This window comes from Diachasmimorpha longicaudata, chromosome 5 (assembly GCF_034640455.1).
Source record: "Diachasmimorpha longicaudata isolate KC_UGA_2023 chromosome 5, iyDiaLong2, whole genome shotgun sequence".
Lineage (NCBI taxonomy): Eukaryota > Metazoa > Arthropoda > Insecta > Hymenoptera > Braconidae > Diachasmimorpha > Diachasmimorpha longicaudata.
The window spans coordinates 9,835,311-9,856,658 of record NC_087229.1 but is presented as its reverse complement, the minus strand read 5'-3'; the positions used below and the strand labels follow the sequence as shown (position 1 = coordinate 9,856,658).

Sequence of the window (21,348 nt, the reverse complement as noted above, 5' to 3'; positions counted from 1 at the left end):
TTATTGAATTAAAATCCGCCATTTCTCCGGAGACGACAATTAAAAAATAATAATATTTGTGTGCAGAATATAATTATGCAAGAATTCGAGTTAATTTATTCAACACTCCACAATTTTACCATCTTTGTCGGTGGGAGGGATGGCGCTCGTATTCTTTGTTCCAACTTTTTTTCAATATTAGGCTCATTAGCAATTACCCTAGGCCAGGTCCACTCACCACTCCCGGTTAGTGAACCAAGTTTTGCGTAATCTCTCCCTCTCTCGACTTGAAAAAGTATAAACTCGTGCTGGACTCGTACATTTAGTCCTCAATATTTTTTTATTAAAAATTTTTTTTTCATTTTATTATTCGAGTACACCCCACTTTGTTCATGGATGTTAATGCGCTCTCGTTGTGTGACGTTGCGAAAATTCCCCTCACTGCGAAAGTTTAACGATTCTCATTATTTTGTAACGCGTTATAACACCCGAGAATGAGCAACTATTTGCAGATATCCGAGAATAACAAAGGAGAGGGATTGGGATCGAGTGTCGGGTGAACAATGGCTCGACCCTTTTTGCATGATTCATTGTCTCACGTCAAATTTGTAATTGAATTTTTTGCCCCGGCGGAGGTGAATTTCGTGAGTTCTCAGGACATTTACATAGACAGACGGAGAAAAAGGCGGGAAATAGCGAATTGGACATACGACTTGGAGCGTGCGCTCCAGTTTTACGGAGCCAAGGATGGCGATTGCGCGGTTAAGCCCTGGGGCTCTGCGGATTCCCATATCTGTGAATGAGCAGTAAATATACCCGAGAGAAAAACTGTTCAGTTTGAGGTTTTTTTTTCTTTCAATGAAAATTGGATTTTTTTTTTATTCTGAGGGTCTGGGAATTTTATCGAGCAATTTTTTTTATTACTGATGTTGCGTCAGTGGAGATGGGGAAGGGGTCGTAATCGGGCTGGTGGAAGGCTCGAAGTTAAATGGGAATTTAATTAATTTTGATGGCTTTGCGGAGGTCCCATTTTTGGGAATTTCCATCAAAAAATTTCATGAAGATCCTTCCTATCATATGAAATATATTCAACGGAAATATTGAACAGCAAAATCCTCCGCGAAGCGGCAGAATTCACCAGAAGTTGAACAGAAACTAAACAAAAATTTTTAACGCATGGTCAGGATTTTCTATCAATTTCCTTCCAGTAAAAATTAAAATCAATCAGTCTAATTATATCGGGTTGTCCAGGGGATTGAGAGGGCATGTGTTCGGTTGTCTCCAAGCCTAGAAAGTAAACCAATCCATATCTGCAATTTATTTATGATTTTATTCCCAGAACCATTTCATCCGTTTTCCGCGCTATTCATTGCTACTTAGAAATCACGTCCGCATAAGCAATTGAATCCTTATAGCACGCGATATGATGAGCTGTGTTATTACCACACGCGGGAAAAATATTACGCGAATTATCCATCGTTGTAATCAGCAATTGCATGGGTGGATATTCCGTATGTATTAGGGGATTGGATTATTGCCGGGGGAAAGAACGCGGATGGAAAGGAATTATTGGTCGAGGCTAATCAAGTGATTTTGCGATTTTTTTTACCGCAAGTCGTTTCTCATATTTATTTTTTATCATTAATTTGCTTTTAAATACACCGACAGTGTGATCATTAAAGACTTTTCACAAAAAAAGATATGACTTAAACTCAATAAAACGTGAGGAAAAAATTTTTAAACTTAATATGTAGGTGAGGAAGTGTTCACTGTCTCTCATATTTTATGGAAAAAAGTGTAGAAAAAAATTGAAAAAATTAACTAGCCGTAGTACATAGTTTAAGAAATATTAAATAATGAAATGCGGCTTTCAGACACGCAAGGGATAGGCCAAACAAGGGTCATAGGTCCCCCCGAACTCGATTCTTCCGACTGATGAGAAAATGATTCTCACGATCTGTTTTAAAACGAATCTGGGCTAGATTAATAAATTCAGGAGACGGTGGATTTTCCGAAAAAGTTTCCGTAATTTTTTTCGTAACGCAGATAATTTTATAACACTAGAATATGAGTTGACAGCAAAAGGGAATTTTTTAATTGTGTTGTTGAAATTTTCCAGTTTAGTGGACAATTCTTCGCGCGACAAGTATCACTTCATCCTGCCTCAACGGCATTCCCCGCAGTTTTTAATTACGATCCTGAGGTTCTAATGAAACTCATTACTGAATAACATTTTCATCTTATTGATACCAATAATTATTGCGATAAGTTAATTACCCTTGCACACATTCGATTTAACGTTGAAAAAGTAACGCTAGAGAAAAATGAATGACTGAATTAATGAATAATATGAAAAATCAATAAAGTGAAAAAATAGACGACGATTTATTGTTATGAATAACAATAATGTCAGTGACTAGATAAACATTAAGATAAATAGTATGTCCAGTTATTCCGCAATGAAAAATAAGTTGAAACCTTCCCTCAGTATCGAAACCTCATCAGTGTAACTCAAACGTCAGTGTAAAAATGAAAGAAATAAATAAAATAACTATAAATTGTTAATACGACTAATTAAACGTCACCTCGTCACAGTGAGCCATAGCCCCGAGCAAATGACTTTGAGGGCTACCAACTCCACAACTATAAGGTACGTGATCTGTAAATTCAATTCGTCTTGTGATAACATCCACAAGTGTGATTAAATATGTGAGTAAAGCAATTGAATTGCTCCCAATCGGCCTAGAAATGGCATAAAAATTTCAGAAAAAAAAAATTCCCTCGTCGGGGGAAAAAACCGGTTGTTTACAATTAAAATCTCAGCAGGCGTTGAAAATTTATGCGACATTTCTATCATTCGGGGTGTAAATGTACACGCATTGAGACAAGTGTTGGCCAAATAATTTTTTTCCAAGGTGCAATCGATTGAATTATCTGCTGCCCGGAGCTGTACTGCACAGCTATTCATCGAAGAATTAACGTCTAGGCCTGTAATACACTTTTTTCTCCCATTGCGGGAAAGTCAGACCACAAACACCTTCCACTACTACTCCCGGAAGAAAAACTATCCCCTGTGAGGTAACAATTTTTCGTCGTGATGGATCGTTAAACTTTGCTGTACGTAAAATTATAATGTGAGGTAAAATACATTCCACATACTTTGAAATATCTCGGGGGATATTTTCATGGAGCTCTCGCACCGTCATTGGTGCAAGACCCATTCTGGTTGGCATTGGATAAGGGTTGCGGGGGGGAATCTTTATAAGTGCAGACGGAAATTCAATTTCTTTGGGCAGCCAGTGAATTTTCCCAGCAGATTAAATTTCATTCGTTATTTAATTCACTTGCAAATTCATTTCAAATGTTGATCTTAAACGTTGGAGTTATGCCTCCACTACTTTACGTTACCTCCTCATTAAAGTACAATGTAACTTGGAACACATTCCACACGCTCTAAAGTATCTCAAGGGTATTTTTATGAGTCACATCTACCGTCATTGAGGCAAGATATGTTCTAAGAAAAATTGGATGATTATTTTCCAAGATTTTTCTAGTATGGAAGATGGAAATCCGAAGGAATTCCTCTAGGAATGATTCAACTATGCTTATTGTCAAATGATTCCCCGGGATTTTGATAAAATTTTGTACAATTAGTGTAAATTCAGCTGTAAATGTTTCCACAGTGAGAAAAAAAAACATGTTTGGCAAAGTTATATTACACGGCCTCAAATAAATTGCCTCGACTTATAAACTTTCAATGGGGCAATGACAATGATCGGGTCACTGACGGTACCCCAGTTGTTCAGCTTCCATTCGGAAGCAAAACAGTAGAAATCCAGTGGAATTTTCCAGCGAATAGGTGCAATCATTATGTCCAGGCTCATTGCACCAGAATTAAGTGACCATATCATCGAGGACAAGAGAGAAAAGTGAACATGAATGCAATTGACTTGAAATCGATTCGCCATCGGTCCTCTGTGCGGGCGGATAGAAATAAAAAAAAAAATTAATCATATTCCAGTTATCCAATTATTTTTAGAAAGGTAAGTGCCCATACACCCCAATACGCAATATTGTGCCCAGTAACGAGTGCCATAGGAATTTTTCGTATAAAAACATAAAAACACCCGACGAAAAAAAGTGTAATTACGAGTGACGGGGGGAATTTAATATCGGTACATGAGAAATGTCGCATTACCCTCATTTACTTCCGTTAGAATTTCGTTAGCAGTCCTGTCAAATGTCCAAGACGATTGCGCATTCATGAGGTGGAACCAGGTTTAATTAAAATATTTGTATATAGGACTAGGATTGCATTTATCTTTTGCATATATTACATTTGCGCAACCCGAAAACTCGATTTTCCGATGGAATGAGACATATACACGGGTGATTAGGGACGCCCACCCGTCTTGTTACGTAAGGGCCGGCCAACTTGGATCCAGGGTTTAATGAATATTTTTACATTTTTATCCGGCCTAATGGAGGCGATTTTTCCGGAATCATGCGGACGTTTCCCATTATCCTTTTCGAGTGGAGAAAATGCTGTAGTGTACTAAGACGAAGAGAAGCTCTAGTTTTCAAGCGATTTATCTAAATTATTTTCCTCCCTCTGGAGACATAATCAATTCGTTGGCTGTAATTATCCATTTTTTTGTTCAGCTTTTGTTGTGATTGTGATTGAATCGTTCGTTCGGTTAAAAAAAAATTTATTTCCGCGCCTAAAACATTCACTCTACGCCAACCATTTCAAAAAGCCAGTTTATGACAGCATAAAAAATACTGCTGCCAATAACAACGCGCTTTCAACAATCCACTAACAATACATTTTTTCAAATGTTCAGCCCCTGTGGCGCCAGTGGAGAATTGGTGAACCTCGTCACCATCTCTATTGTTCAATAATTTAAATTATCCCGCTCTCCGACTGTACTATTGAAAACTATCCTCTTAACTCATCAATTAATATCCAAAAAAAGTCATTCGCTCGTATCATCCAACAAACCCCATCAGAAAGAGAAATATCATCACTTAAACCGACCGCGTCTTCCCGCCAAACCAAATTCTCTCGCCGCCATCGTCTCGCCAGTCCGCCGCTAGATGTCAGGACACACGCGATAATCTCCACACCGCTAGATGTCAGCACGTGTCCAATAATCTCCACGCCACTCGTTCAAGCACAACCCATTGACGTAGAATTGATCCTCACCCCCCGCATTGTACTCCCCTCGACTTCATCAATGCGAGCCTCCCCAGGTCCTCAGACCCCCCAGCAATCTCCTGTGCTTGTGTCCACACACACAAACACAACCAGCTTGGCATCGACAAAGCCACGACAATGAGGGGGGGAGTGTGTACGCCGACCAGAATGCTACCAAACACGAGGGAGTAAGTACGCTTTAAAATTTTCGTGTTCCCGTAGTTGACGTCACACTAATCTCATTCCCTCACAGTTTCCACCGAAAAAAACGTTAGTGTTTGCTGTCTTCCGTGTTCCCTACCCCCTGTTGCGGGGATGCCACAAGGCCGGTGAATTCGCAAGACCTCAATCGTCGAGAGCTAGCAGCGTCGTCAGCACCGCAACAAAGAAAAAATCACATCGGTGAATAAACATTTCGCCATTGGTCAGGGTGGGAGAGAAAAAAACAGTTGAAGGAACGCTTGCGTCTCGTTCGCATTCCCCTCTCTCTAGACAAGAATCTCCATCTCTCCCTTCATCATCGGTTGTGCTTGTGTTTGTGGCCGTGTGTCGTGTGTATGTGTTCATTTATTGCCTGCAGTCTTTCATAAGCATACGCCAGTATTTATTATTGCCGCTATTATTATCATTATTCGTGGAGGATTACGTGCAGCGCCATTTGTTGATTGTTGTCGGACGTTTTGTTTTGCTCCCAGCGAGGTGAAGAACTTGGCGACATTGTTATCGACCTATTGCAACCGGAATTTATCGTCTGTTTGGAGGAATAACAACAACACAAGTGGACGAAAAAAAAATGGACGCCCTGCGAGAGCAGGTGATGATCAATCAATTCGTCCTGGCGGCGGGTTGTGCCAGGGAACAGGCAAAACAATTGTTGCAGGCTGCACATTGGCAATTCGAGGTGAGTGATGATACAATATTTTTTTCCCCTTCAGTCTGTGAGGATTGTTTGTTGTCTGGAGAGTACTTTCGATCTCAACAGCTCGTGCCTCTCTCTTTCTCTGTTGCTCTCGCTCTCTGTTGGTGTTACGAGCAGCACGATGATTTTCGTACGTAAACAAAGCCGTAAAATGGCCGACTCGTCGATCACCAGGAATACACGGGTTTACGATTTTTTTTAGGAGGATGAATATAAATAGACGTGATCGCTGATGAGGGGTTGAGGGGCTGGTGGACATTTGGATGGAAATTCGAGGATTTCAGGGCTTTATGTAATGATTGGCGAGGAATTGATGGGATGAATGAGAATGTGGTGTTGGAGATTGAACTTATATGATTCTGGTGGGAAAAAATGCTCTGGCATTTCCTGGAGACAATTTTGTTCATTCCCTATAGGGTTAGCTATGGGATCCCTCTTAGGATTTTCTACGAGAAGATGTCTTATAGATTGTATCCATAAATATCGTGTATTCTAGAAAAATCCCTCCGAGATTCCACTTCAGAAAATCCCTTTGCATCTCCATAGTCCCCATAAAATTCTTGAAGCCTGCTCGTTGTGACACGAAACTATTTTACTACCGAGAAAACTGCCTTCTATTGGCATTTATTCTAGATCGCGGATGTATCAATCCTGCCATTAAATAATTCCCTCCCAAACGATCGATGTTTAAACCTGCTGAGCGTTAATAATGCAATCACTGGATCGCGTTCCTGGAGGCCTTCCTACAATATGGAAATCACATTATGCAACACGTACAAAAAACCTACCCATGAAGTTTACCTCAACATCCAATTTTCATGTAACAACACTGTACAGCGAGAATATTCAGATTTACGGTGGAATCACGTGGAGAAACGGTGTTGTCGATACATCGAAGCTATGGGCAATTTTGTTGTCACCACAGCTGTGATTATTCAATGTTATCGCTACCGAGTAAGGTCGACGTATACAGTGATATAGCTCGGCCCTTGATGTGGAAATACAATGTGTGACCTCTGGGTTCTACTCTCTTTATCGATTCATCGATTTTGGGATTCACTTTTCATCTAAAAAAATTCCTCAAGATTTCTAAAACGTCCACCCAGCCCTCCATTTTTTTTCTCATAAATAAATTCTTTTTTTCAATTTCTTCGACAACATTTGATTTCATAACCTCAGCTCGAATAATTTCTAGAAAGGGAAATTTCCATGCCGTTATCTTAGTCCAACTGAATATAAATACCTTTTTTGTGAAGAATTTAATCAGCGATATTTTGTATTCAAAAATTTTTATATCTTGAGTCTCACTTTTAATTTCTACGAAGAAAGGTGCCCCATTGAAATTTTGCATATTAACTGTTAATGGATTGTTAATGTTCTTCTTGGAATCCATTAAAGAAAACAATAGAAAAAAAATCATCTATCAATGAATTAAAATGAAATTAATCTGATTTAAATATAAAAAAATTACTTAATGGTTAATGTCGTTTGATAATAATCCTTGTGCATAAGTGTAGCACTGGCAATAAACAAAATCGAGTGATTATATAGCTCTTGATAATGACGTTGAGAGTGGATAATCCGTTGTTGTGAATGATTGATGAATGAAGCCGATCTGAAATCGGTGAACCTTTGAATCAAATGCGATTGGTTGGATAAATATTATTATTCAAGAATATACAAGAAACTATAAACAGGAAAAAAAAACATAGAATAATTTCTACAGCTTATGTTCTTCTACTTCCCTTTAACTACGGGAGTGCTCTAACCATCCAGAAAGGTCAAGTGTCCTCACCTTTACCTATTTAAATCTCAGGGAAGTGTTTCATTACTGGTAAACCGAACTTATCAGCGATACGCCGCATGAATCGATGACAATAACGTAAAACTATCTCTCATTATCATTTTAAAAAACGCAATAAATCGCTGAACCAAGTTGGAGGATCGAGTGAACTTTTTGAAGCGTGAAAGGTCATCCCGATATTCACCACCCGAATGGATAAATGTTGATAATTTTTTTTTCTACACGTGCAATATTTCCAGCATTGTTATCACTAACGACCCATTGATTTATTTTGATTCTCGGTAATGTCAATATTAAACCGAATATCGCTGATGGGATAAAGGTCAAGCGTGGAGAGACTGCGCAAGCTCTCGACAGCCAGGGAAGCGGAAGTGTACAGGTCATATTCGCGACGACCTTGATGTTGTGCCTGGACTGACTTTAGGGCGACAATAAAGAATGAATGATGAAAAATTATGGAAATGGGAAATGAATATTTTTATCGCAAACTGGGAGTGATGATGATTTTTTAATAGATTTTTTTTTATACTTTCAGACGGCCCTGAGTATATTTTTTCAAGAAGCAGCGATACCATCCTGTCCGCAAGGACCTGGCACACACTTTGGTCAGGTGAGTCTCCATATCGTGTGCATTAGCCTCGATAAACTGTTTTTAATTAATTTAAATGGTGTAATGAGGGACTGAGAACCACTGGGTGGCAGACAGCTACTAGGTGGGTTACTATTCTCGTCTGTGGCATTCCGATAAGCCTCGTGCCAAATCTAACGTCGACAATGAGACTAGATAGACAGGCAAACTCCCTCAACATTTGGCAGTAATTGATTGAATTCGTTTTTTTTTGTCGTTTGGCAATTGGGAACTTGCGTGAAGCGAAGTTGTTTGTAATTACCTTATTTATGCATTGGTCGTGACACGGGAATAGGTAAACGACGGAAATTATGGGTATTTGGCTAGATGTCTTAGAATAATTAATTGAAAATTACTCGTTGTAGAGAGCATTTAGCATTCTGGGGGGAGTTGCATAATTTACAAGAGCCATACAATTTTATGAAATCACGTCATGTTATGAAATATATTCAACTTCATTGACAATTATCTCTAAAAGTGTAAACTGAAGGGGGTTGAAATTTTGTAGTATTGTGACATAAATATATTGCTTCAAGGTTATATTGATTTTTTTCCGCTTCAAAACGGGGTAATTGAGTTGATGGAATATCCCATACATGATTTTTACCTTCAATTTCAATTACGGCCGATCTGTCTCAGCCTTTTGCACTAATTGGCTCAATTTGTTTGGTTTGAATATTTCCATTGCTGCAGGAAATCGATGTTTATTGATCATAATCTACCTCCACTAGGAAATATCAATATTTCAAGATGATTATCGAAGAAAATTAGTGGTTATTATGGAGAAAATATTCAGAGGAGGCGGAACTGTCGTAAAGTTATCTCCGAAAAATTAATTTGTTGTCATTGGTTATCATTAACACAGATAATCAGTTGAATTGTGAATGAAATCAAGTATAAAGACGATGAATATAAATCCTAGCAAGTCAGTACAGAAATCATGTACCAAATCTACGTTATCTTTTTCTCTCATCTGAGTCGAAATATTATTCGTATTTTTCCCACGTAATATCTAGTGTAAATACAATTATCGTGATATGTCATGGGATACGTCGCAATGTATGCAACAATTATCATTTTCTATTATCATTTTGACGTTTCGAAAGTACTCGGGGAACAGCCGACTGATAAATGCTCTCCGGTTGTCCCTTAGTTTTTTATTGGAATGAAAAATTGAAGAAATCGCTTGACTACTTGCACAACTATAATTAAGTCTTTCAATGGTTATTGCCTATTTTACTGCCAAAAAATATAATTCGTGACCACAATTATAGAACAAGAAGAAAAATACTGCCTGGAATGAATAATTAACAATGGCGTTCTCATACATTCGCATTTTTACAGATACATTCGTAATAATTTTATTATCGAATTCCTTTTACTTATCATTTATAACGAATGTAGAAAATTAATGAATTCATGGAAACATGATTCCAGGCCGCCCAATTTACTTTTACGATGTGTAATAAATAAAGCTAATATATCCCAACGATTATTATTATTTGTGATGAAAAAGACCTATAGATTCCGTTTTATCTGCGTAATATTCGCCGTCGCCATTGGGCTATTGAAACTCATAAAATCTACTTGATTCTGTAAATGAATGTTACGTGTATTTAGATCGTAAAAACAACTATCTGATCGACTAGTGTCTACCAGTACAGAAAATTATTACACGTCGATATATTGACCGGTTTGGCTACACTTACTTTTACAAATCAGTTTATTTGCCTCGACTGCATATTTTGCAGAAAATATCGACTGAAATGTCCATTGAAATAATCTGAGTCGTTATTTCATTTGCAGATCACACCTTGCAACACACCAGCTACACCTCCCAATTTTCCGGACGCCCTGGTGGCTTTTTCGAAGATGTCTGCTGGTGAAAAAACCCCATCGGGTGGGTTTTTTAAAATTATTTGATGGAACTACTAATATCTAGTTCTCGTAAAACTTCATTTGGAGATACTAGAAGAAAATATTTTTCGAAATTCCTGCAAGAAAGTGAATTTTTTATTCGTTCTATTTTCTGTATTCATTTTGCTCGTTATTTCCAATTTAAAAATACCAAATCTGAGACATTCAATTTTTATAGAACATTTCTCTCCATAAAATTTGTCTATAAATTTTTTTCGCGAGAGACTAGTCACTCTACCTAGTAATTATCGCAATAATCAAGTGTTTTATCTTGCTTCAGGTATGTCACCGAGTCAAAATGGCCAACAGGCCATACCAACGAGTATTCAGCACCACGGTGTGAGGTGTAGTGTCTCGGGTGGCACCCAGCAACAGACACAGAGTCAACAGCAATTTGGATTGGGCGAGGCACAGAGATAAAACGGACTCAGCCGTATTGGGTGTTTAGCATTGTCATAGAATTCGCTGATGAAACTATGACACCTGTTGTGTCAACAAAAAAAAAACAAATCATCAAGATAATAGCTAATGGAACGAATGAATCACGAACTTTATTTATCTCTTCTCCAAGTGAATCTTGCGAACTTTTGGAGGAACTTTATGCTCGAGAAGAAAAAATGACGTTCTGTGGATTACGAAATATTTTGGTTCAGTTCAATGTTCATTGATTTTTTTCCGCCAGTTGTTGCAAAGCTGAACTTACCCTGATTTCTTTTATTTTAAAATTACCAGGTAATTATCAACATCATGAAGTCATTCAATTTTCGGTTGAATTTGAGTTGAATTAAGGATTTTGGATGATGAGGAGGAAATGGATGTTGCGTGGGTTTTTAACGAGGTCAAACAATCGATGAAAGATTCAGATTGAGCGTGTGGACAAGTTGAGAGTCTTAACCAATTTGAAGAGATGGTGACAAAAGATATGTAAATCATCTTTCCGATCTTATTTTATTCTTTGCAATCAGATGTACCATAACTTCGTCGTGTTTCTTCGTCAATTGAATCTGACGATATCAACGGCAGTGATTGTGATTTTTTTTTATTCGTCATGTATGATTTCTACCTTCAATATCAATTACCACGGATCTCAGCATTGGACGGTAATTAATTGAATTAATTGGTTTATTGATAGTAGTATGCCTCCACTGGGAACTATCATTATTTCAAGATGATTATCAGTAAAATTTTTGTTACCATTACGAAATGAAATTGTATTGTCAATGAAATCAACTATGAAGATGTTGAATAGTACTCCTAGCAAGACAATGTACAAATCATGTATCTGATCTACATTATCTTTTCTTCTCATCTCAGTGAAAATATTAGTATTTTTCCTCCACGTAATATCCAGTGTAAATACAATTATCGTGTTATATTACGGCATACATCGCAATGTATGCAACAATTATGATTTTCAATTATTATTTTAATATTTCGAATGTACTCGAGGAATAACCAACTGATAAATGCTCTCGGGTTGTCCCTTGGTCTTTGATTGAAATGAAAAATTGAAAGAAAAATCGTTAGACTACTTATTCGACTATAATTATGTTTACAATTATTATTGTTTATTTTACTATTGAAAGATAATATTCATGTACATAATTATAAGACAAGAAGAATAATGTTGTCTGAAATAAATAATTAATAATGGTGCTTTCATACATTCGCATTTTTTTATAGGTCACAGGACCTTAATACTTTGGTTATCATTTTTTTTTTGCAATCGTCGTTTACTAAAAATGTACAAAAGTAGTGAAGTAATGGAATCACGATTTTCGTGCGGTGAAAATGATAAAATTATTTACATAAATCAGGGAGACTCGACTCCACGTCCTAGGCCAGTCCATCTGTCTGGCACTGGGAGAAAGTACCTGTGCATCGCTGCTATGAACCTCGCTCGATATTCCTCGGGGGATACTATCGTTGGAAGTTTACCCTGTCCACCCAGAATGCCAGACTTCTTCACCATTGTTTCCAATCTTTTATCCCACGTGAAGGTTCTTATGTAGTCTGAAAGCGTACCCAAGAATTAGATTTTTCAATTTTTAGAAAAAAATATAATACTCTATCTACTCACCAATAATGCCCAGCACAAGTTCCCCAGACTTGGGTTCAAGTCCCACCAGCAGTGAATAATCCATAACTGAATTATCGGCCAGGAATTTCGTGTCCTGCTCAATAGCCTTATTGAGGACTGCCTTGGAATGAGGCCTAATATATAGCGGTGAATCACAGCTCATATTCAGCAGATTCTCGTCCATCAGCACCAGTTCTCCCTCCTGAGCTATATCCTCAGGATTAACCAGTCTATTCCTCATTGAGCCCTTGAGATCGAACTTAGCAGTGATGGTCCTATCGTAGAACAAGTTCTCCATGACAAGCACAGTGCTGCGCAAAGCAGCGTTAGTCGTATTATTCTTGAATGACACCCTGTAGACCCCCACGATCTTCCCCAGGAGGGTCGGCTGCATGGTCTGCTGGCACTTTTCCATGTATGCAAAATAGTTGGGGGCAAAATCCAGAAAAATCTGCATCTCCATTTTCGACATTTCCTTGAGAATGAACCGATCGTCCCGTGTTTTGCAGAAGGTGCTGCCGCTCTTGCCACCCTTGGCAGCCCACTGAACACTTCTACAGAGACTCCTGGTGAATCCGTCCTCCCCACAGGGTAGAACACTTTCCCTCAGCGCTGCGAACTGCGCAGCGAAGTAGATCCGGCAGTAAAAAATAGTGGTAGCGTCGGCGAACTGGACCTCGATGTAGTTCTGCTGCTTGATGGCTCTCTTATCCTCGTCAGTGTCGACTTGAGGCCCACTCTGAGGATTTCCCTCAGCCGTGGAGATGCTCCTCTCGTTCTCGTTGGGGCTCGCTGGGCTGGGGCTGGCGCCCCGCAGGAAAGACAGGACCGAAGGCCTCTTGAAGTCCCCGGACTGCGTCGTCTCAAAAACTGTTTCCTTGTTCTCCACAAACTTCCGCTTGTTCAGAGGACTGGAGCTCTGATCTCCTCTGGTCTCTCTGGTCTCCTGAAAGGCGTGTTTATAGTCATGAGAGTCGAGTGCATAAGCGATGATGGACGACGGCTCGGACTCGTAAACAACGATTGGTACAACCGATCCCAATGGCAGGAGGTGATGCTCCAGTGCTCCCAGAGGATTAATAATCGGTGAGACATTCGATACAGACGGCAGGAGCTGCGACAGAATCGTTTTCTTCTTCTTCCGTCTGTCAGGCACGTCTTCCGAGGAAATCGGCAGTACATCCGAGTGGGATCTCTGATGCATCTTCGGAGAGCCGTGGATGATGACGATGTCCGCGGGGTTGGTACTCTCCGGAATCTCTCCATCCGAGTGTTCAAGAGCCTCATTTTGTTGCACATCGGTATGAACAGCTGATATAGCATCGATGGCGTTGTAATCCGCGGACATGGGGCTCGAATCCTCCATCTGACTCTCCGACGCCGTGTCCTCAGTGATATAACCATCGGTGTCGATTAATCCACTACTGCCAGCAGTCAGCGATCTCTCCGTGAATCGTCTTGGACGCTCGTCCCTCTTCTTGCTCGCGATCTCTGTTATCCTTGTGTTCCAGTAGAAAACCGCTTCGGATATCAGACGCTTCAGAATCACCAGGCCATCCTCGATTCTGAACATGAGATTCTGCACCTGCCTCGCCGACGGCTTCCCCTCGAGCTTCTTGTTCTCGAGAGTCGGAGACGTCAGCTTGAGCTGTACCTCCTCTATTTTTGTCTTGAAGTACAGCTGATCCTTCGCCACCTGCTGCTTCATGGCGGTCAGACTCTCAAGCTCGATCTGCAAGCCCGTCAGTTTCTCCTTGATCGTCGAAAACACGTCGTCACCCTTCAGCGCAATCATCTTGACCTCATCGATGACGTTCGCATGCTGTGCAGCGTCGTAACTGATGTTTATCAGGGGCGGTGGTAGGGATATCTCCAGGAGTTTGATCTTCGTGTACTTGAATACCGCCAGCATATTCCCCTTCGAGAAGTACTGGTAATGATCGTGGTGGAGGGAGTGCTGGCACGTCTCAGAACTTCGGTCCATGTAGACATTCCCGTGAAAGCGCAGCTCCAGGTATTTCGCGAAGGACAGACTCCAAGTGTCCGAGGACATGGGAACAACGGGGGAGACGTTCTTACACTCCACGCATTTGCTCCACATGAGGATCTGGTTGATATTCTCCTGTCCGAAGGGATCGTTGCTCATTTGGTTCAGGGTTATCTGGAGGCAGCCGCCATCGTGGGCGAAACGTCGACCATGTTGGGCGATTTGTGCACGACAGGATGGCGCCGGGCATTTGTACTCGGTCGTCAGGCAGTAACGCTCCAGGAATCTCCCCAAGGCGATGTCGTTTCGCCCGTACAGGTCCATGTTCACGACCCAGGGATTCACGCAGAAGGACGCAGGGGCATCGTTTGTGTTGTGGGAAAAGCTACAGAAGAGGACCGGAAGCCTCTGATGGCTCGCGGGATCCAGGCAGTCCGGCCAGACTGGAGTGTCATTCATCTCCGCTGGCATCATCATCTCCTTCCTCTCGAGGATGACGTTGTTGGTACGATTTAAACGACTCCCACAGGCTCGAAAATGCGAGAGGAGAGCCTGAACTTCTCGCGTATCCACTTTGGACGTTATTTTGGCGAGGGTCAGGGGATGGCGGGGCTTCAGCCTCAGTTCTGAAGAGTCAGAGACCTGGGGCGCCTCTGTCGAAACACTGGTGCGCGTCCCTTCAACTTTGTCGGAGAACTGACAAGAGTAGAAGATCTCCTTTGGAAAGAATCTTCGGAGGATGCAGTTCCTTCCTGGCTCTGTCTCCAGATAGGGAATCGTGAATTTCAGGTACGGAGAGAAGCTCAGGATTGTGTCGTCCAGAGATTTCTTAAACTTATTCAACAGAGGGAGGTCTGCCACGCTGAGGCTCTGACCGGTGGGACTTGCCCGGTGGAACAGATCCTCATCCTCGTTCAGGTACTGGTGAAGGGGATCACTTCTATCTGATATCGATTCACCGTAGACTCGCTTGTCGTCAGGTCCTTTTGGCTTCGCTGACGGCGCTTCTTCTGGGATCGACGCTGACCTGTCGCAGTTGATGTCCTTGTCCCGGAGAGTTCCGCTGAATAACTCCAAAGTGTTCTGCTCGGAACTCGACTCAAGAACTGAGATATCATCTGCTGAGCCCGTCATCGAAGCGTTCAGAGAAGAGTCCTTCCTTTCGGAAAGATTAACGTCCTCCTCGGGGGTTTTGGACTTCTGCTTGAAGAGCTTCAGAGTGTCGTAGGGGTCACACGGCTCCTGCATCATATTGGAAACCCTCTTGAACTTGTCGTTGCTCGTCATCCCAGAATCGGCTTTATCATTCTTTATCGGCGTGCTCTGCCTGCAGGGCTCATCCTTGATTACTGAAGGCCCATTGGAGCTCTCGGCATTAGGCGGGCTGTCCTCCTCCAGCCTAGAGTGATCGCTGTCCAGGAAGGAGTTGTCATTCAACGAAGGTGGCCTCGCGAACTCGTCCATCAGAAAGGACTTCTCTAGTCTCCACGAGTAAACAGCGAAGATCATGGTCGAGGTGACATTCTTCACCTTCTTCAGCTCAGCTGGACTGCCTCCCCTGAGTAAAACAGTTGACCCCAGATGCGGATTTGCACAGCCTTCGAAATACATGAGAGTCTTCACCCCAGTCTTATTGCTGCCAGGGAAATTCCTGAGGTAGAACTTCTTGCAAGTTCCGAGCTTGTACCTGTGAAAATGGGATTGATAGGAGAAACTAGGATATTGAACTGACTTAAAGCTGACTCCCCGTCAGTGATCAATTAATATCAAGTAATAAATTCAGATTGTGGGGAAAACAATATTTATAACGTACCTCGCAGTCAGCTGTGCGTCAATAGTATTGACGATGGTTCCCCCAGTGCACCTGGCCACCCTCTCGAGCACCGACAGTTTGACATTCAACACTAAAGTGACCCCACACTGTCGGAATCTATCCTGAGCTAGTCTCGACACAGACCGATGAACAAGAACGATATCCGGACCGAGAGCTGTTATCCTGGCGACGGTGTGCCCCAGATATTCGTTCTCCTGCATCATGACAGGCTCTAAACTGAGCAATTTGCCCTCCACCCTCTGGTACATCAGCCCGCACTGCAGCAGCAGGATCTTGGGATGGGCAATCATGGCGTTCATCCCCCTGTGTGCAACATTCTTGCTGCAGACGACCCCTGAGACAATCTCACAATCGTTTTTACAGCCCCCCGGGGACTTCTTGATCTGCACGTACTGGCGGATGTCCATGTCGTCGGCGTCGTGGTTCAGGTCGGGTCGCAGTTGATCGACTATCTGATGAGCTATCGGATTGATGACGTCCGACCACTTCTGGGAGAGTCCCTCCTTGTTGAGGAGCTGTTTTATCAGGGAGTCCTCGTGCTGTTTATAGGCAGCTGAGAGGCTGTTGTAGGCGCTCATCTCACCGAAGGAGTTCCTCAAATTATTGGCCTTGTGCCAGCCGATTCTCTCTTTCGTCTCCTGCACGTGAAACAACGTGTCATTGAGAACTTCGTCAGAGACTGCTGCGGACTCCTGGGCCCGTTGGTTCACCTCCTTCTGGTCTGTCGGGGTATCGAGGTCTGATGGGAAGGCACTCAGGTCCTCACACGTGGGGCGTTTCAGGGTGACCGTTGACGCCTCCAGATTGAGGTCGAGGTAGAAGCTTGAGCTCGATGAGGGCAGACGACCGATCTGGAAGGGCTGAATCTGGCGCGTTGTCTCACTCTCTGAGTCCGTGGTGGAGTCGTGCTGGGGGATGTTCTTTACCCAGGCTGGCTCTTGTGCGTCACAGGTCGACTGATGCTCCTCCGAGAAATTTGTACCTTGGAGGGAGGGCAGACTGATGGGAATGAATAATGAGGCTGTGTCAGTGAAGGAATTCTCCCCCTGGATTGATTTTATGAAGCCAGCCTCTAGGAGGGCCTGGCCAATAGCCGCTGCCTGGACCCTCGTAGCCGCTTTATTCTGAGAGATCATCCAGTTGACGAGTTCGACTCCTGTGAAGCAGTTGTAGTAAGTTTTCAGGCGGACCCAGTGAGTCTGGAGGAGAATCGCCTGGGAGGAGTTGAACAGCTCCTCGCAGATCATCCTCAGGGAGGCTGAGTTCTGGAGGACGATGGAGCGCTCTTGGGAGGAGAGGTAACTACCTGAGGACCTGCTCAGAGCGTACTTCTCCTCCATGTAACCGACACTGGGCTTTCGGTAGACTGTTGTCTCGTCCTCAGGGATGTGGGTCTTTTGATGAGGGGACGGTATATCACTGCCGTATTTTACCTGGAGGTCTTCTTGGAGAGCCTTCAGATCCGCTGATAGGACACTTCGCATGTCCGAGGATTGTAGATACGAGAGAACTACTTTACAGCAATACGTGCATACTCTTAGATCTCCTGTGCAGCCCATAATCTTCCCAGGTATCTCGTCGGAGCAGCACTTGGAGCAAAAGATCTGTCCGCACACGCGGCAGTGATGTCGTCTACGGAACGTGGTGAACCTTTCCGTGCACTCGTAACACTGTTTCGCTACACTATCAGGCATCCAAAAGCTACGCAACTGGGAGTCCTTGTAGGACTTTAAGCTACTGCTTTTGGAGGCCACGATATTACTGATGCGTTTGAGGACATTTGGAAGACTGCGACCCTCGGTTGCATCGAGGGGGAATGACATCTGCGTGGAGGTGTCATCCTCGGGGGTTTTTTCTGTACTGTCTAATTGCTTCCAGGATTCTGAGTCTCCTGAGGAGCTGCGGTCTTCGTCTTTCGGGGAGACCGCAGGTGTTTCAGTCCCTGTTGTGGCTACAGGAGGGAAATCGTATGAAATAAACTATTGTCTTACGTAGACATAAATAAATTCATGCGACTTACATTTTCCGAAACTGAAGAACTTGGAGAAGAGTGACGCCACAACAGGTTGAGTATCCTCAGGACTCAATGGAGCGAATTCCGTGAGTTTCGTTGGGGAGTTCATGTTTTTGTTCATCATTTTTGGGTTTATTATGTACACACGAGTGGAGCGAATTTTGACAGCCCGATCAGCTGATCGTGAACATGGTAACTAAACGCCACATGGGCACATGTTCGAAGTAACGCCAGAAGGGGCCACTGCATCGTTTTCATGAACACCATCAACTTCACAATACTAAATCCTCAAGATCTCGCGATGAAATGAAGCGATTTTAATGAGTCAATATTCATTTTGAACTCTCAAAAAATATCTTTAGATTGAAAAAAAAATTGGTCAATTTGACTCTGCCAATTGTTCGATACTGGCAGTTGAACACCGTTCGCCTTCCTAACCTCCATTGTCCCCCTCTCCCCAACCACTAGTTTGTGTCGTTAAGTAGCGGCCCCCGTCTGACCGACGGTGTGTACCATGCGCATGAGTTAGACTTTCTATAGGATTTTTTCTACGGTCAAGCATTAACAATAATAAATCTGTCGGCTATTGACATACGAATATGACGTCCGTGTTTGTATTCGACAATTGGATCCGTGAGATGCACTAATTGCTGCAAATATTGGAGTAGATCATAAACAATTCATTTGTTTTTTGAGTGGACAGTTGTATACAGTTAGTGTTGACCTGGAAATATGAGAATAGACATGGACGAGACGACTGCCAATCTTCTAAGACTCGCAAAAATGGTTTGTCCATCTGCAGAGGAACTTAGTGTAATTGTAAACAGTGTCAAGTGCAATCAATGTGGACTAGTATTCAAGAATGAACCGCGATTACGACTGCACGATTTGAAGGTTCACCAGAGGAAGAATCTTGACAAAACAGTAAAGGAGTCAATCCGTTACCACTGCCCCGAGCCTTCTTGTATATATTCACCTGACTCTGCGAGGTATTTCAGCTCTATGAAGTACTTGAAACAGGTATGGACATTTCTAAATTATTTTTATTGAATATTCGGTCTGGGATTCTATTTTCTTTGAGTCAAATGTAAATTATGATTCCAGCACTATCTAAAAGTTCACGCAGCGAAAAAATATCCCTGCAGTCAGTGCGACAAATGTTTTTCAACAGAAGCAGCTTCAATAGCTCACTCCAGAGTCTGTGGGCTTGAGTTCACCTGCACCTGCCTAAAGAACTTCAGTTCTTATGAGGCCCTCCTCACTCACACAAAACGACATTCACACTCTGTCAATGAGAAATATAGGAATCTAGTCAAGTAAGTTCCTTCGAATTTCTGAAATCGATCGTCAGGATTTCCAATGAAATTCTATTAAAACATTGATTCCCTTCAATTGCAGACGTCAAGCTCCAAAAGTCCCAGCTCCCACCAGCACAATCCACCTAATGCCCCTCATAAAAAAGCCCATCTCAATTCTGCCGCACAAGCCCCCCCAGCCCCTGTCGTCAACCCTCCTCAGCACTACCAACGCCGAGACCCAAACCGACGACTGTCTCCGTCGAGTGCGTCGCACCCTGAGCCCCTCGAAGTCCAGCAGACGTCGAGAGTCTCGTCAGACCCAAACCAACACCCTCTCTAAGGACCGAAAGACCCGAAAAACCGTTGAGACCCAAACGACTCCTAGTATTCGCGATTCCTCCAAGAAATCATCGTCAGGGAAGAAATCGAGACGAAGCCTCCACATCAAGGACGACTTCGCAAACGTTAATTTATTCCCCAACAGCCCGCTCAATCTGCAACACGACGTGGGAATCCAGGACTTCTGGGAGGAGAGGAATACCCTGGGGACGCAAACAAGTCCTGGTAAGAATCTTCTGGATGTCTTCAACGACAGCGTCACGCAGACGACTTTCTATGACCATGAGAATCCAGCGATGGAGGCTGTGTTCAAGGCTGACGAGAGAATGTCGTCCCCGGGTGCCTCGTACTCGAGGATCTTCTACCCCGCGACGAGTGGATTATCGCGATCTGATCCGATGCTGACAGAGGAGACGTTCAGCGATCGATTCAGTAGTATTGAGACGCAGACGGAGAAGCCCTATCCCCAGTCCATCTTCGACGCAGACGCTGGGAATCTGTTGAATTCCTCCAACACTGAGACCCAGACAACCGAACATTTTGACAATATTGAACAGCTTTTGTACAGCAATATGTGCACGCAGACTTGTAATGATATTCTCTCGTCTGAGCTGGGACTGTCGGACATTCAGACGCAGACAGCCTGGCCGGAGCTGGAGGTTGCTGACGGCGTGAAGGGGGAGGACGAGGGGGAGAAGAGCGATATCTCAATGAGTGGGTGCCGATGGTTGAATATACAGACGAGTCACACTGAGACGCAGACTGATTTGCTCAGCATCTTTGATGAGCTTCAGTAGCTTCACTGGAGTGTTCTGCTACGGTGACTGGAGTTTATTTTTTTATTTATCTATCTTTATTTTCCATATTTTGTTGAAACTATCTCTCGTGTATTGAAATATTCAAATGCGATTTTATGAATGACACTCTATGTCTCTACCATTGACATCTCAAAGATTAATGCCAGAATATTTTTTTCAACGTGGAAGTTTAACCATAAAAATTGTTATTATTTTGTATAGTGAAAGTTCATCGATCTGAAAATCCACGTGTACTTTCAATCACAGAAAATCTATAAAAACAAACGTTGATTTATGAATTTCATGAATTTTATTGTTCTATTGCTAAATAGCACCATCGAGTTCTATCTAACAAAAGCCACATGTACATTGTTTATCCAATTTTATATTTTTCAGCGACAATTTATAGGTTTTTATTTATCAACTAAAAAATATAGCCTGCAATCAATATTGTGGGATGCGTGAGGCAAAAACGGCTTCCTACGTCAAAGATCCTCAGATTGACCGATAAAGATTAACCATTTTTTTTCAAACATTAAAAAATAGTTCAAATGT

General features: G+C 42.3%; 3 protein-coding genes across 5 annotated transcripts; 2 read left to right on the top strand and 1 right to left on the bottom strand.

Annotated features, from left to right (window-relative positions):
• Window positions 1–5,376: 5,376 nt before the first annotated feature.
• Window positions 5,377–12,108, top strand: LOC135162284 (UBA-like domain-containing protein 2). Of its 3 annotated transcripts, XR_010298926.1 has the most exons (6): window positions 5,377–5,731; window positions 5,872–6,077; window positions 8,435–8,509; window positions 10,334–10,427; window positions 10,725–11,091; window positions 11,177–12,108. XR_010298926.1 is itself a non-coding variant. In XM_064120550.1 (5 exons), the coding sequence occupies exons 2-5, from the start codon at window positions 5,970–5,972 to the stop codon at window positions 10,862–10,864; spliced, it is 417 nt and encodes a 138-aa protein (XP_063976620.1). In that variant the 5' UTR covers window positions 5,377–5,578; window positions 5,872–5,969; the 3' UTR covers window positions 10,865–12,108. The 3 variants fall into 3 exon arrangements, 2 of the variants coding, with proteins under 2 accessions (XP_063976620.1, XP_063976619.1); XM_064120550.1 differs by having other exon boundaries at window positions 5,377–5,578; window positions 10,725–12,108; XM_064120549.1 differs by having other exon boundaries at window positions 10,725–12,108.
• LOC135162265 (putative 1-phosphatidylinositol 3-phosphate 5-kinase) lies at window positions 11,176–18,805 on the bottom strand. The gene is made up of 4 exons (XM_064120506.1): window positions 18,366–18,805; window positions 16,325–18,296; window positions 12,525–16,198; window positions 11,176–12,457 (listed from the first exon to the last, which is right to left on the bottom strand). Exons 1-4 carry the CDS (start codon window positions 18,481–18,483, stop codon window positions 12,258–12,260), a joined length of 5,964 nt encoding a protein of 1,987 aa, XP_063976576.1. The 5' UTR covers window positions 18,484–18,805; the 3' UTR covers window positions 11,176–12,257.
• A 113-nt stretch (window positions 18,806–18,918) lies between these two features.
• Window positions 18,919–21,101, top strand: LOC135162267 (uncharacterized). Its single transcript, XM_064120508.1, has 3 exons — window positions 18,919–19,379; window positions 19,464–19,675; window positions 19,758–21,101. Exons 1-3 carry the CDS (start codon window positions 19,092–19,094, stop codon window positions 20,791–20,793), a joined length of 1,536 nt encoding a protein of 511 aa, XP_063976578.1. The 5' UTR covers window positions 18,919–19,091; the 3' UTR covers window positions 20,794–21,101.
• The last annotated feature ends 247 nt before the right edge of the window (window positions 21,102–21,348 follow it).

Bases quoted from the DNA above. Each gene is read 5' to 3' on its own strand.
- LOC135162284 (XM_064120550.1), top strand. From the start codon at position 5,970: ATGGACGCCCTGCGAGAGCAGGTGATGATCAATCAATTCGTCCTGGCG. The intron at 8,510-10,333 runs GTGAGTCTCCAT...TTTCATTTGCAG, and splicing joins CTGGCACACACTTTGGTCAG to ATCACACCTTGCAACACACC. The intron at 10,428-10,724 runs GTGGGTTTTTTA...ATCTTGCTTCAG, and splicing joins TGGTGAAAAAACCCCATCGG to GTATGTCACCGAGTCAAAAT.
- LOC135162265 (XM_064120506.1), bottom strand. From the start codon at position 18,483: ATGATGAACAAAAACATGAACTCCCCAACGAAACTCACGGAATTCGCT. The intron at 16,199-16,324 runs GTACGTTATAAA...CCATTTTCACAG, and splicing joins GACGCACAGCTGACTGCGAG to GTACAAGCTCGGAACTTGCA. The intron at 12,458-12,524 runs GTGAGTAGATAG...GTACGCTTTCAG, and splicing joins ACTTGTGCTGGGCATTATTG to ACTACATAAGAACCTTCACG.
- LOC135162267 (XM_064120508.1), top strand. From the start codon at position 19,092: ATGAGAATAGACATGGACGAGACGACTGCCAATCTTCTAAGACTCGCA. The intron at 19,380-19,463 runs GTATGGACATTT...TTATGATTCCAG, and splicing joins CTATGAAGTACTTGAAACAG to CACTATCTAAAAGTTCACGC. The intron at 19,676-19,757 runs GTAAGTTCCTTC...CTTCAATTGCAG, and splicing joins AAATATAGGAATCTAGTCAA to ACGTCAAGCTCCAAAAGTCC.